Source organism: Lytechinus variegatus, chromosome 1 (genome assembly GCF_018143015.1).
Source record: "Lytechinus variegatus isolate NC3 chromosome 1, Lvar_3.0, whole genome shotgun sequence".
Classification (NCBI taxonomy): Eukaryota; Metazoa; Echinodermata; class Echinoidea; order Temnopleuroida; family Toxopneustidae; genus Lytechinus; species Lytechinus variegatus.
In genome coordinates this window covers 85432510-85448713 of record NC_054740.1, presented here as the reverse complement: position 1 = coordinate 85448713, position 16204 = coordinate 85432510, and the positions used below count along the sequence as shown (strand labels likewise).

The following is a 16204-nucleotide window of genomic DNA, read 5'->3' as shown; positions in this document are numbered from 1 at the left end:
AACTACTAACCGAGTTGGCTTCTATAGGCCTATTAGCGGGAAACTTTTTCTTATATTCATTTAAATTCTTTATTTCATTTATATGAATCAAATAGGCCTACAGATAATGGGCATATAACATGAAATATACGTATCAATGGGCTCATAAGCTATCACAAAGGCCTAATTGCACATCTATTTGATGTCACCTGTATCAAATCCTTGTTTAATTCCAATTAAATTATCCCTAAATTTCATACTCAGAGTAAGTAATCATAATCATCAAAATATGAATAGGCCACATAAAAACAGCATAACGATCGATAATATAGCCTTTATAGACTTGCAGGGGCCGCGGAACCAGGGAGGGGCTTCATCCCGAACAAAACAAAACTATCCCTATCAATGTCTCTAACTTGTTTGTACGTCGGTATGCAGTCTTAAATAAGAGTTGAAATTGATATACATCGAAGTCTCATTTTTTAGCATTGATTACCCTACGATGATTCGTTATAGAGCAAGATTTTTGTAAAACCTTTTCCAAAACACTTTGGGCCCGGGCAATGATTATATACCTCTGGTGAACAGTGTTGAAATAATTGACAAATTCTTTTGATTATCTTTCAAAATTTCTGTAAACGTCAGCTTATCTGCATGCTCCATGATAAAACGTTGACGACCGAGGGGCTTTTATTTGCCGTCACCCTCAGCTAAAGGAAAAGCGGAAGAGAGAGGGGGAGAAAAAATTGAAGGAGAAGTGAGAGAGGAAAATGTAAGAGTATTAAAATTGGCCGCATGGCAAAAAATACAACAACGGAAGGGATATCAATCGAGGCCGGAATAGGAAAATAATAAAATGAAAAAAAAATAATAGGAAGTAAAATAAAAGGAAGGAGACAAGACGAAAATGAAAGTTGGGGGACCGACAAATACATTTCATTTAGAACAAAATAACTATTCAGCTCGCGCTTCGCGCCTGCATTGCCCGTTTGTTTCATTATTCATGTCTTGTTTTCAAGTCATTCTCGGTTTGCAAGTTAAAACATCATTACAAAAGTGCTTAAAATGTCTCGTTTTTTCTCTGAATACAATACTCTCGTTGTGAATTTTGTTCATGATTGAATTTATATAAAACTCGATCTCTTTTTTTAAGACTTACTTTATTATTCACGTATATGCAGTTATAATCTGCCCTTGCTAGGCCTATACTGAATTATGACCTGAAATAAATTCAGACATTCCTACATTCATCTCATAATAGATTCACGAGTTGAATTAGTAGAGTAATCAGGTGTTACCATGGTAACTTACCATTACCATGCATTCAAATGAACTTATATCCATGCAGAACACTCTGTTGTGTTCGAAATTTAATTTAAATGAGTTGGTCGAATGTAGATTTTGGCATTTTCCACCATTCATCTTTTCCCACTATAACGTTCATTTATGATGACAATATTCAATAAATGCCCCCAACGTACAGGGCCAAAGTTCATTGACCTTAAATTACCTTTGACCGTGGCATGACCGGAACTCGATCACTATAGGATTTTCACTGACTCCCTTATTTCTAAGTTTCATGATAGCTATAGAAATCAATAGGCCTACTACAAACTTATGAATTTGAAAACCTTATCCTGTTTTGAGATTTCAATGTTTACGACGCCGCCCTCGCGTCGACGTCGGAAAAAGCGGCGCCCTGTCTCTGCAGACAATTGCATTTTTCTGCGAGAAAGATAAGCCGTTACCATGGCAATGGATCTTTTGCAACTAATACTTTGATGACTTGATAGGCATATATCTAGAAATTGATTTTGGAAGGCTAAGAATGATGATTGACCATTTAAATATTGACAGGGGAATATACCATATAGGCTCAATATGTTATTTTTTTAAAACATATTAATCCGTTGCCATGGCAACGGCGGAAGGAGGAATGTATAAAACTGGCAACAAGCGGATTGGTTCAACACCCTCAAAGTAAAGGAAATGACACAAAAATATCAGATTCTATAAAGAAATGTCTACTTGAAAAATATGACGATTCCGTTTATATAGGCCCTATACTCTAATCATGATTATCATACTACAATCAGGGTGAGCGGAGTTAGGGCAGGCTGCGATCTCAAGGTATGCCCTCGCTAATTCATTAACACAGCAAATATTCATTCCTTAGAATTTGTCATGTTGACATATCTAGGACCTCTCTCACCTGCGACCCACACATTTTCATTCATCATATAAAAATATAACAATTTTCACGTGTTTTTAGGAGTTTTTAAAGTGATTTAAAAAAACTTAATCTGGTGCAGTTTCGGTGCAATTGATCTAAGTTCAAATAGTTATCGGGTTACTTTACACTTTAACGCAGTATTTCACGATGATTTATGAAGGGATTAATTTTATTTTTCCACGCCTTGTTTTTTCATGTAATGGTCTCCTCTTGGGTGCTTAATTATGCGAGTATACAAAACAATAAGGAATTTGGGACGAATTTAAAATGATAATCAAAATAAGCAGTGTGCGCATCGCGCTTGTGAGGGTGAGCGAGAATTGGGCAGCGTACGGTACCGGTAATCGGTATACCGGTAAAACTAACAGCTAGCACACGTGGTTAATTTGCAGCGAAAATTTAAAGGGGTACCGGTACGCGTACACCATCACGAGACTCACGAAAATGGGGAAAATCAAGCGACAGAGAAGAAAATTGCATCCACCAGCAGTCAAAGCCAAAGATGAAGTTGATACTAATGAAACGGATACGGTAAGCATCCATATCAGTAGGATTCTAGGCTATTTTTTATTTTTTTCCCCTCTGTCTTCCTTGATCTACTCAAAAGAGCCGCCCAGACCTCGGGCCGCGGCGGGGAGAAGAAGGCAAGTAGCGTGTCGCTGTTGTCCCACGTGCTACTTTTTGTGTAAGTGAATCGTGTGTGTAAGTGAATCGTGTGTGTAAGTGAATCGTGTGTGTGTGTGTATTTGAGTTTTGTCAGACGTGTATCAATCAGGTATGATTATTTACGTCTGGGACCGACCTTTAACGTCACCATCCGAAAGACGTGATCAGGGCTCGAACCTCTGCATCAATTTGTAGCTTCCCCACAGCTTGGATTACAGGCGCACGCCACAATGCAATCGGCATGGTCAGGGTTAGACTAAGTCTAAGGCTTCGAGAGAGTATTCATTTTAATAACGTATGCTTACTCTCTACGAAGCTCGGGATTCCATTGCATTCATCTACACGTACCGCCCAAAAACCTCAAACTTTCATGAACCAAGATTTCTGTAAAAGATCTAGCCCAAAGTTTAGTAAAGACTTAAGACTAAAGAACTTCATTTCTGATAATTCTACGCTAAAGCACTCGTTCAATGAACAAGGTTATGATGATATAGCCTAACCTTGTTCTCAGTTGCATCTCCATGTGTGGCAAAATAGGGGTGGCAATGTTTGGCTTATATTTTCTTTTTTATGGGACAAATGTTTGATTTTATTACTCTGTCAGTTTTCATTACAGCTATCATATAACTTGGCTCTTATATAAATTAATTTATTGAATTATTTTTTTCTTAATTAAAAATAGAGATTGAAAAATGAAAATTTTCTTGCCACATTACTTTCCACCAATAGAGGGCGTACACAAAAATATGCCCAAAATTCAAGTTTTTGAGTGCTCTGGTCAATAAAAAATTATTCCCAAGTTACTAATAAAAAATAAATTGCAACCATATTGAAATTAGTAATTTTGGTCACAAAAGAGATATTTTAATGATTTTTTAAAGTGTGTGCTCAATACAGCATTGGCATACCATAGTCCTACCTGTAGATTCTCCACTGGCAGGATGGTAGCCGTGAACAAGTGCGCTAAAGTATTGATTTCATCTTGAACAAGAATTCATTGAAAAAAAGAGAAAGATACAAGATGGGGGAGACTTGCCGGAATGTTTACGCTGCCATCTTGTTTCTCATTGTTGATCACTAACGTTATACGGATGCAGCGTCCGTAATGTTACATTACGTCCGTAATGTTACATTATGGACGCCGCATCCGTATGTAAGTTACGTTAGTGATCAACAATCTTGAGATTCTTGTTTCTTGTTGTTGATCCCTAACGAAAGAATTTATATAAAAAAAGGATGATTTGTTTTCAAATACACAGATTTTGTGGTATTATGAATGTATTGTCTTTGTAATTAACCACTTTTTATTATACGCCCATTATGGTATTGTAGGGTTGAAGAAAATTATAAGTTTGGAGTGAAAATAATATAAGTTCGAAATCAGCAAACTCAATCATCAAACCAAAATGGGAAATAAGTGAAACTCAGACACAAAATGAATTGAACAGAACCCAAAGAAGTCTGGTGGTACACTGCTTGCTATATTTGCTGGACTTCCTTGCCTCAGTAAAACTCATACAAATTAGCATATATTTAAATTACACAAAATCAACCAATCAAAATAAAGAGAATGGAGAAGCCAACTGAAAGTGGAAAAGTCTAATTCATAAAAATAACCAATAATAGATAGAGGATGGAGATGAATAAGATGTTGGGATGATTACATAATAAGAAAGCTGAACAAAAGAATCAGATGTGTGAATGTAATGAATGAACACATCTGAATAGGAAAGGGATGACAGGAGAAGCGGGTTGAAAGTCAAATGTAAATGGATGACAACAGAAGCATGGAGAATTTAAACAAAGCTGAACTAAATACCAAACTATAAATAACTAAACTATTAAAGGAAACCAAATGTCAAAATAACAGTCCTACAGTATCTGTTCGTCCATCTGTTAACTTTTCCTTGTAAACGCGATAACTTCACTTAACCTAGGCTCATAGAAATTGGTGTGTATGATACTAGCATAGATCCCAAGGGCCTGTTGCACAACAAAATGAGCGATAATTAGGTTTGTCCTCGGACCATTTTAAGATAGGAAGATTGGCGACAAATCAGCGCTTTCCGTTTCACAAAGGCAATTTTGTCTTCCAAGTCCGAAACATCATTTGATATCGATAGTATCGGAAAAATATTTAGTCTTCATCGCCACCTGAACCTTTTATTTCAGAATGACACCTAAGTTTCACAAAATCATGTATTTCAATAAATGGAGATCAAATAATGTTTTTACTGATTGTAGAATCGATGTATAGAGCTTTCTTTATGAGGTAAAAAGAGAGAAAAAACTAACGATTCCCAAGCATAACTGGATAAAATAAAAATTTTCTTATTTCCCTTATTTAGAACACGGTGTCCATTTAGAGACACCTTTCATTGATATTTCAACAAAAGAGACCCTTGTCTGACACAAAAATTGATTTAAGTAATTTCAACATTATTAGTTCAATATTCTGATTTTTCTATAAAGCATGAGTTGTCAAAGAGATTGCCGCCCATTTCGATATTTAAAGTTTAATTGAAAAAAAAACTGGAAAATTGGTGGAGAAAAGAAGCACCTCGGATTAAAAAATTATTTGGGCCTATTGCCTGGAGAAGTTTAATTGACTTCTGCTTTGCCGTGCAAGACGACCTGAAATTGATGACAACTAGCCCCATATATAACTAATTTTGAGCAAAAGGTCACAAGTCAAGGTCACAGTGACAGTGCTTTCATTTTAACCTTCTGCAGTCCTTGTAAATGTGATAACTTCTGTTGAACTTAACCTAGGCTCATATAATTTGATGTGTATGATGCTAGCATGGATCCCAGGAAGCCTTTTGATTTTGAGGTCAAAAGGTTTAACTTTTAACTTCAGTTAAACTGATAACTTCAGTTTAACTTAATTTAGGCTCATATCATGTGGTGTGTATGAAACTAGCATGGATCCAAGGAAGCCTATAGATTTTGAGGTCAAAAGGTCTAAGGTCAAGGTCACAGTGACATGTTTTCACCTTACCCTGCTGCAGTCCTTGTAAATGCAATAACTTCAGTTTAACTTTACATAGGCTCATATAATTTGGTGTGTATGATACTAGCATAGATCCCAAGAAGCCCATTGATTTTGGGTCCAAAAGTCAAGGTCACACTGAATTGTTTTCATCTTACCCTTCTGAAGTCTTTGTAAATGCAATGACTTCAGTTAATTTAACCTATGCTCATATAATTTGTATGACACTAGCATGAATCCCAGAAAGCCTATTGATTTGAGCTCAAAGGTCAAGGTCACAGTGACATGTTTTCATCTTACCCTTCTGAAATACTTGTTACCATGATAACTTCATTTTAAATTAACCTACAGGCTCATATAGTTTGGTGTGTATGATACTCGTATAGATCCCAGGAATTCTATTGATTTTGAGGTCAGACACTCAAAGGTGAAGTTGCCAACTTCCACTTTTCTTGCCTGACCAATAACTCCATATTCCGCTTTACAGGCAGGGGTATTATGTGCTCGCCTTAGCGGCACTCTTGTTATGACTGGTATGCCAGTACAATAATTTTTTTGAAAGACATATGCATTGAAGGAAAATTAGTTTCTCTCACAAAACTGAAGAAGATTTCAAATTGAAGAAAACAAAAGCAAGAGCCATGTTTGATTATTCTAGACTACAAAGGGCAATACCAAAAGTGTAGTTGAATAATGTAAAAGATAATATCACATATTCACATTGGACATTCAAATAATACCATTGAAGGGAAAGGAGAACTTCAGTTTTGCTCCAGAAAGTTATTTGACCACACTTTGTTATCACGTAGGTGATAAATTTATTAATTTGAAAAATGTCTTTGAGAGAAATTTGGCAAATTTCAAAGAAAACAAATTGAAACATTTTAATCTATACTAGTAACTCTTTTATTACTTATTTCCCATGAAGAAGATGTTATTTTTGTGGCAATTGGATAACTTTGATATTTGTGAAGTTTGTAATATCAAGGAAGATTTGACACATGCTTTTTTGTATTGGAGTTTGTGTAGGCCACAAATTATTCATTTTGAATAATAGATGTGTATATGTATGAAGTAGACCTTTCTCCTGATATTGCCGTTTTGTTAAAAGATTACAAAATAAAAGAAGATCGATGATATGATTACTATAGATAGCACTTTGGAGTATATATGATTTGATAATTTTAAGAAATGTACATAAGAAAGAAGAAAGATAAAAGAAAATATGGTGGACCTTTGTTAAGGCATTGAAAATTAGATTAGACATTAATAAGGATCTAAGGAAAAGGGGAAAAAAGAAATGTATATTTTGCCAGTTATTTTGCAATTGTATTTTTTAGTTTTGTGTGTGAAATTTATATTTTATGAAAATAAATGCTCCTTTTATGGATGAAAGATAAAGAAATATATAACATGAAAAAGGGAAAGTAGGGACATGGCATCATCAGTTCAATTAATTAATATCCATGACAATGTACATAAACTATTTAAAAGAAAAAAATTGTTTTTACAAAGTATTGTAAAACTTTAATTAAAAATTTATTAACTTTGTTATTATATTTTGACGAGATTTTCAGCATTTAGCTCAGTGAATTTTACTTTATGTATTTAGATATGATTTTTTTTTAGCCCAGAGTAATCCTTTAATTGTTCTTCATATCATTGGCATACCTTTGCATGCAGGGACTGTTGCAGCCAAGTGTCTTGTTTCCATCAAAGGGCCTCTTTCCCACCTCTTCAGCCAAAGATACATTACCAACATGCAGAACAGAGGAGGATGACCGAATGACCTTTGTATCCAAGAAAAGTATCAAAGGAAGCAAACAGCTCTCCAAAGTGGAGAAAAGAAAGCTTCGACATGACAAGTGGTTAGAAAGTGAGTTTATATTGAAGAGTTGTAATTGCCTCAAATCTCAAATGAAAAAGCCGGTGAGGCCATGATACAGTGTATGTTAGGAAAAACATATCTTACATTAGGAGTATTTTGCTCTTGAAGGGATGCTTGCAATACTGACATTCGACCAAACAACCACATTCAGTTGCATGGTAGTCATTGTACAAAGAGCCCAAACAGAAGAAACTTCCGTTTTCATATTTATTATTTTAGTCTTACCTGCATTTAGGATATGAGACACAGGTTACTAGGTGCCGTCTTACTGAATGAGGTAGCATCAAAACCTTTAACCATTATGAAATCGCATTACCCAAACAATACAATATTACGAATGTTGTACAGAGAATTAACTTGAATGTGCTGATGATGTACCAATAAATCTATTTAATTTAAGTAAAGAGATTGGTCTTGAATATTTCTGCACAGTGAAAAGAATATATTGAATATAATTATAAATGCAAAACAGACAGGGTATGTTGCACTGGTAGGCCTATATTTCATTATCACAATGCAGATACAGCAATGCTATACATGTTCAATGTAACCTATTTTTATACACAGAAATGGACACCATTAGCTCTGCCAAGAAGAAAGCGATGGATGCCAAGAAGCGAGCTGGTATACCTGTTGTGGGTGACATGCACCCTCTTAACGAAGCTCTTCCAGAGCTTTCAGAAATCCTACGAATTGGACCTCATTATACACCAACCAATACCAGGTATGATTTTCTATTCTTTGACTCCTAGCCTCTCCCTGTCCTAGATCTCGCTCAGATGATCATTTAGCCACCTTTAATTCTACAACTATCCCAAACTATCTAGTTGTAGTAAAAAAAATTAAAAATTGTTTTTAAAAAAGGAATTGTTTTCAGATCATATTGGTATGATGTGGTATTTATTAGACCATGTATTACAGTTACAAGTACGTACTGAATATCACATGTACAGTTACTATTCTCAGAGCACTGCAAAAAAAAGAGAGATTTCAGATTTTGTGTGTATAGCAGTCATGTACACTAAGAAATTTCAATGATAGGGCATGTATATACTAATTTATAGCCAAATTTATAAAGAAAGTTCGAAATATAAATTTGAGATATATGTCCAAATAAAATAACCTTCATATTCAAGGGGATATAGGCTATTCTTTTACCCTTTCTCTGGAATAATCATTCTAGTATAAGATCAAACCTGTGTCAGCAGCCTTCTCTCTATTGCCGCAACTTGTCGATAATGACAACATTAAAACCAATCCCAACAGAGGTAGATTGTGTGTAGAAGAATCTGTCTATAGCAGTCGTCTATCTATAAAGTTCACATTTTGTGTTTCCGGTGGGTGGCCATAAAGTTCATTCCACCATGGTATAAAGATTCTTTTTTTAATGCTTTCTGTTTCTTCATAGAAACAAACAACCAACAAAGAAACCAAGATCCACTCTGAATATGAAGGACAAGCAGAAGATGATGTAAGTATGGCAAAAAATGTATGGAAATCAGGCATATATGAATATAGTTTTTGCTCTTGTTCTTTTTATTTAAAACCAATATACCACACCAAATTTGAGCAGAGCTATCACAAGACCAAAACAATGGTGCAGTTCTTGGATTCTCACCTGCAATGTAACATTTTTTTATCATTTAGTCTTATGATGTGTAATTATGAATCATTTTCAGCTACTATTTAAAAAATTCATACCATAATACATACAGAAAAAACCCCTTGCATTTTGCTTCCAATCATTCTTGTTTTCTAAGGGCCTTTTCACATGTGAATCTTGAATCATTTTTGTAATGATGATTGCTCTTCATCTTTCACACAGAAAAGTTGTTCTGTAATTTGATTGAAGCTTAACTGGAATTCACCTCCAAAGTAGAATTAGAATTTGTGATTGTGATTTGCATTCGTGATTCTAGTTTGGTTTCACAAGTGCTAGAAATTAGCCTTATTTTCACTTGAATCATCACTCAAATTTCTATTTTTTTTACCATGTGAAAGGGCGACAATAAAGATAAAATGGTTATCAAAATTTCTAAAACCCAATTCACGATATATTTGCAATGATTTTATTGAAAAGGGTATATGTATAATAGGTAATAATGATAACAATAACTTCTTATTAAGCACCTTTTTCAAAAGTTACAAAGCGCTATGCATCAAGACTATCCTAATGTAATTTGGCCTATGGCAGAGCTCATTGAGTTTAGTTTTCCTATGACCTTTGCAGTTTATAATGTAGAACTCTTACATTTCAATGATGAAAAGATTGATAGAAGAAAAGAGCCATGACAATACTTGGTAGAATTCTATTCAATGGAGATTAGTGATGTTGACAAGTACATGTATCTATTGATCCACGTCTTGCTTCTATTCATCAACAATAAAAGCATTGAATAAAGACTTTGAATAAAGTAACTTTGTTCAGGATGTTACATCGACCCTTATAAGCACCAACTGATACAACTGAGTCAAGAGAGCAGGGCCATCTAATTTGCTCTTTGGTTTAGATTATGGTGGAACTCCACTTATTTGTTGTTCTTGATTTTACTTCTTCTATCTGGTTTAGGCTAGAAGAGAGTGCAAGATTCCATGAAGTTCTGAAGCATTCTGCATTCAAGAAAAACCCATTTGCCACCATCAACGAACATCTTAAAAACAAACTCAAACAAGAGCAACAACAAGAAGAAACGTGATGAAAGAAGAAATGAAATTAACTATTAAGTCTACAGTGGAAGCATAGAAGAGAGAACTACTAGCTGAACAAATCTGTATGTTAAATTGGATGCTTATGTTGACGGATGCTCATTTCTTGGGTATTGTGTGCCTCATAGAAATGGTTTCTTAGCATAATAATAATTCTAATAATATTATACTTCTATGTACAGCTTCATAAAGATATTATAAGCGTGCAAAGCAATTTACATATATATATCAATACCTCAGTTTCATTTATTGGATTCTAGCTTTTGCACATAAATTTATTCTATTAATGAAAATACAGTTTATTGATAATGTCTGTTACAATGCACACTACATTTATGCACATTTTATGTTCATTTGTGCATGCACATATTTATACGCACTGCTATGAAGATGATAGAATAAATCTAAAGAATAATGAATTAATTATTGTTTCAATTGAGCATGTTTTTGTATACCAGGCGTTACGTGGTGGCAGCTAGATTTGGTATGAATGAACCAAGGTACTGGATCATCCCCAAGAAGCTTTGTTGTTCCTTCTTGTCGGATGGTGGCTCCATCTGATTGATAAGCTTCTTTTTCATGTACTTTTTTAACGCCATCAGCAGAATAGACCACCCCAAAGAATCTGCATTTGTGGACTTTGATAAGGCATTTCTCTGCATTTAACTTGACCCCAGCTTGCCTTGTGCATTCCATGGCCTTATGCAGGTTGTAGTCATGACTCTGATTGCCCTCTCTCCTTAAGATTGGCAGGTTTGGTTTGAGAAGTTTTCACTGCATCTACCTTCCGACCCGTATTTTGAGACATCAGTGACATCTGCCGATTGGTAGCTTCATGACCTCTTGCTATGTCTATAGCTTTTGGAGGCTAAGCCTTTTATCATTCCCGATGAGAGCCTTTTGTACATCCTTCAATGAGGTCCCCCAAATGAACTGGTCAAGAACGCTGTTTTCTCGCTCTACTGGATCTCTGAATCTACATTTGGCTGCTATATTTGTCATCTAGTCAGGAAGTCATCAACAGTTTCATTGTGGGATTGTGTCATACTTTGGAATTGGTATCAGTGTATTTTATTTGTTTTGGGCTCTATGTGCTGTTCAAATTTGGCGAGGATTACTTATGTCACCAGCTTATCCTGCTCATTGTTGAAAGTCCAGCTGTTGTATATCTCTAGTCTTTTCTTGCCCGCCCATAGCAGGAGGTAAACTTTTTCATCCTTATCTGCATTTTTCAAATACACTTTTAAACTTGAGGTCACACCTTTTCTTGATCCTGGCGAAAGCTGTTACTGCGTCTTCCGCTCCCCAGTCCATAGTCAGTGCCGATGATCATGTATTCATCGCTGTAGCCATGAGCAGTTTCACCCTCTCTCATTCACAGCATGTATCGTACGACGTAATTCTACAGGTGGGTTGTACTTACAGTTTTCCTCTGGTAGATTGCAAAACTTTGCATTCCAATCCTTTTCCTTTGACAAATCATTGTTCAATGTCTGTTAGATTTGATTATCCCACCGCTGCCACCATGTTACACTTGGTATATGAAAACATGGTCAATTAAAACGATAAATATTTGAATTTTTTATTCTATCATCTTCGTAGCATTGCAGATTAATATATGCATTCATATGTTCATTCAGAGTATGTGTGTTGATATAAATGAGCATAAAATATATAACATATAACACTGTCAAATCATTGTTTTTCTTCTCTCTAAGAAAATCAGTGAAGAAATTTGCAAAGATTGTTGAAGGATGGCTCCAACATGTGCATATAAATGTGATTATGTTCGATGATATTATGTGGAAGCCCCATGGTGTAGTGGTTGTGGCTCTCAATCAGAGAGTCATGGGTTCAAATCTTACTCCATGTGCTGATGATATTCAGTAAGAAATTCTTCTATACCCAGTGCTTCCTGCAGACAATCTACTTGTGGTGAATTCAGACTTTTCTTTTGAAATGCAGATTATGTAAAAACTTCTCTGCTAAATCCTGAGTAATTATGCTGCATTATTTGTAAAGCACTTACAGACTTGTTATAAAAGAGCATGCATGTGAATGTAGTACTGTTCACCTCAACCAGCTGCACAGGAACGTTAGCGCTGACAATGCACTAACAGAGGCCCTATTTTAAACAGTAATGTTGCAACTCGGGTCACAACAACTGGTTATTTGCATCTTGGATCAACAATTCACATCACAATCCGAAAGATGTGACATGATGTGACTGTTCCTACTCTTAGCTCTCTGTTGGGCTAAAAACTTTTATGTGCGGTTGGCACTGATTGATACCCCAACAACTAAAAGTAACATTGGTGAATAATTATAAAGGTTCATCATCAAGGGAAATCTAAAATTTTGTTGACAGATCAAAGCAAGAATTATATCCTAAATGTATACTAGTATTTCAAGCTTCATTGATTTGCAGAAATTTTGGGTGGGGGAGGGGAGGACATGACCATTACAAGAAGGAAACCATGCTCATACAGAGACTTTCAAAATGAACCCTCTTATCAAGTAAAACGTTCCTCTATCTTGAGACCTTTAGCAAATGTTTTTCAAGCGTACCCCACCAAAAATAATGCCTCAGTTATTCTATTAGCCTTATAGGGTGAAATTTATCTATCCTTATCCGGGTTTGAAAAATACCCCTCTTTCCTGATTTTGGCAGTTTTGATACCCTTATCACTGTAAGCGTGTATTGTACATTGTCAGGCTGTTAAAATCTACCCTTTATTTCGTAGTTATATGTGCAAGTAATTTGGTAAGATATACAGATGCAATCCCCAGCACAAGTATAATTTTCTGATCCTGCAGAATTGTTCTTTGTTGTTGAATAGACTTAAACCATCATTTTTCAATACTGCATAATATGCTATTTCATGAACATTATTTTATTGCTTTTCCATCCACTTTGCATGTATAGTTTGTCAGGGAATGACAAATATTGCAGTTGTTTAGTTGTGGAACACAGAAAATGAACCCGCCAACAAATATTAAAGTTACGCAGTAGGTCTTACAATGTTATCATAATTGAGCATGTTGATAGATGAGAGTTGCTCTTTGCCTTCTGACTAATACCTTGATCCAATTGTCAAGCAATGACAATAGTGTCATGTGTATTGAAATCAGAAAAAGACAATTTGTAAGCTAATTTATATCCATTTAGATAATGATACAGATGAAACAATAAAATAGAAAACTTATACCTGAATTGTAGAAATTTTGGGGGGTTGTGTATGTTTTGCCTACTTGAACTAGGCAATCCCTATTACAAAGCTATAGGAATCAATTAATTGATTTGCCAGTATGGGTTAAACTGAGTGATCAATGGAAGATCAGTGAATAGTTCTTTAGGTATTGTTTATTGCATCATGTTGATGAAGATAACTGTAAATTACATGAGTAATGAAACAACAGTTGTGAGAAAAGGAGTCAACTTTAAATTAATATTTATTTTCAATAAACCTCAGCTCAACAACATAATTTTCATTGTGTTTTTTTTCATGAAATAGGCATTTCTCTTATTACTTTTGGGGAGAAAAAAGAACGACTTTACAGTACATCAGAAATTATAGATTTTGCCAGAAAATCATACAGGAAGATTCAGAAAGCATCTGGAATTATATGATTAAGCAGGGTCCATGGAAAGGCCTTGAAAAGTGGGGAGGGGGCATGAAAAAAAATCACAAGGTGGGTTTTTTTACAAATATATTGAAAAAGGTAGGGAAGTGTGAAACTTCCTCAGCCCCTGTGATTCTGCGGCTCATGTTATGGAATGACTATACAGGACATCCTATTCCAAAGGATCATGCCATTAAAATTTCATTTCATTTAAAAAAAAACCCTTGCTCATCCCTCATCCATTCCTGATTTTTGTCTCACCCACCAGAGGTGAAGGCGAGACTTAGGGATCCAAATGTCATCCGTCCGTCACAAATCTAATGACACCTAACTCCGCAACCGTAAGTCGCTTTTCAATTAAACTTGGATGGAAGATGGACTTAGGGGACCTGCATGTTATGCTGCAGTTGAAGGTCACATGGTAAGGTTAAAGGTCATTTTCAGGTCAACGTTAAAGTTAACATGCAAGACTCTCCTATGACACCTAACTCCGCAACCGTAGGTCACTTTTCAACCAAACTTGGATGGTAGATGGACTTAGGGGACCTGCATGATATGCTGCAGTCGGAGGTCACATCGTAAGGTCAAAGGTCATTTTCAGGTCAACGTTAAAGTTTACATGCAAGACTCTCTTATGACACCTAACTCCGCAACCGTAAGTCGCTTTTCAACTAAACTTGGATGGTAGATGGACTTAGGGGACCTGCATGTTATGCTGCAGTTGAAGGTCACATGGTAAGGTCAAAGGTCATTTTCAGGTCAACGTTAAAGTTAACATGCAAGACTCTCCTATGACACCTAACTCCGCAACCGTAAGTCGCTTTTCAACCAAACTTGGATGGTAGATGGACTTGGGGGACCTGCATGTTATGCTGCAGTCGGAGGTCACACGATAAGGTCAAAGGTCATTTTCAGGTCAACATTAAAGTTTACGTGCAAGGCTCTTAAGGCAAGTGTTATTCTATCCCTGGTTATTTTTATACGTGGGCGAGACACAAAATCGCTTTTGCCTTGTTGATGTTTGTAGATTTCATCATTTGCAGTCAAATGATATACTCCGAAATACTGCCGGCCCGTGCCCCACCCCCCCCCCCCTTTTTGGAGGAGCAAAATTAAAATTTGTTATGTAAAAATGCTGTTAAAACAAAAGTGTGCCCCTCATTTTGAAAGTGAAGACCTATTTTGTTAAATTTTTTTGGGGGAAAAAATCCAGGATCCGCCCCTCTGAAATTTCCTTGAGCTAAGAACCAAAATTCATGGTTTCAGATTTCAATCTTGTTTTGATGTGAAGTAAGTTAATATTGCATGGCTGTACCTGTATGCAAAATCGTTGAAATGGGAACTGGGGTAAATTTCTGCATCCTCTTACTCTTCTAATTGAAAAACTGGTGGGGACGTTCCTTATTGTGCACTAGTTCATTACTCTGAAAATTGTTTCCAGGATTATGAAGTTCCTAAAGGTGGTTTTAGGTAGTATCGTCAGCATCCAAACTTTCTTTAGGTAAAGAACATTATGGGCTCCTGCAAGTCTATTCTTTTATTTTTTATTGATTTAATAAATCTGCTTGAAATCCTTTGAAATTAAAAATCAGTTTACTTGCTTGTTCTCGCACATCTATTTTACCAAACTACCCACAAAATGAAACTGAAATTTCTTTAAGTGGAAGGACACTCGAAAATGAAAACAAAATAAAGGATGTTATTAAAGGTCAAGTCCACCTCAGAAAAATGTTGATTTGAATCAATAGAGAAAAATCAGACAAGCACAATGCTGAAAATTTTATCAATATCGGATGTAAAATATGAAAGTTATGGCATTTTAAAGTTTTGCTTATTTCCAACAAAATAGTTATATGAACGAGCCAGCTACATCCAAATGAGAGAGTTGATGATGTCACTCACTATTTCTTTTGTTTTTTATTGTTTGAATTATTCAATATTTCAATTTTTACGAATTTGACGATTAGGACCTCCTTGCCTGAAGTACAAAATGTTAAAATAATGGAATTCCATGTGTTCAGGGAGGAATGAAACTTCATTTCACATGACAATGACGAGAAAATAAAAATATTTCATATTTCATATAATAAAATACAAAAGAAATAGTGAGTGAGTG

At 35.4% G+C, this 16204-nt stretch overlaps 1 protein-coding gene across 1 annotated transcript; it reads left to right on the top strand.

The window, feature by feature from the left end:
* Positions 1-2631: 2631 nt before the first annotated feature.
* Positions 2632-13945, top strand: LOC121426057 (protein FAM207A-like). The gene is made up of 5 exons (XM_041622202.1): positions 2632-2743; positions 7554-7746; positions 8326-8482; positions 9167-9229; positions 10328-13945. The coding sequence occupies exons 1-5, from the start codon at positions 2657-2659 to the stop codon at positions 10452-10454; spliced, it is 627 nt and encodes a 208-aa protein (XP_041478136.1). The 5' UTR covers positions 2632-2656; the 3' UTR covers positions 10455-13945.
* Positions 13946-16204: the final 2259 nt, after the last annotated feature.

Coding starts and splice junctions, on each gene's coding strand:
- LOC121426057 (XM_041622202.1), top strand. CDS start 2,657: ATGGGGAAAATCAAGCGACAGAGAAGAAAATTGCATCCACCAGCAGTC. Junction 2,744..7,553: donor ATACTAATGAAACGGATACG/GTAAGCATCCAT, acceptor CTTTGCATGCAG/GGACTGTTGCAGCCAAGTGT. Junction 8,483..9,166: donor TATACACCAACCAATACCAG/GTATGATTTTCT, acceptor GTTTCTTCATAG/AAACAAACAACCAACAAAGA.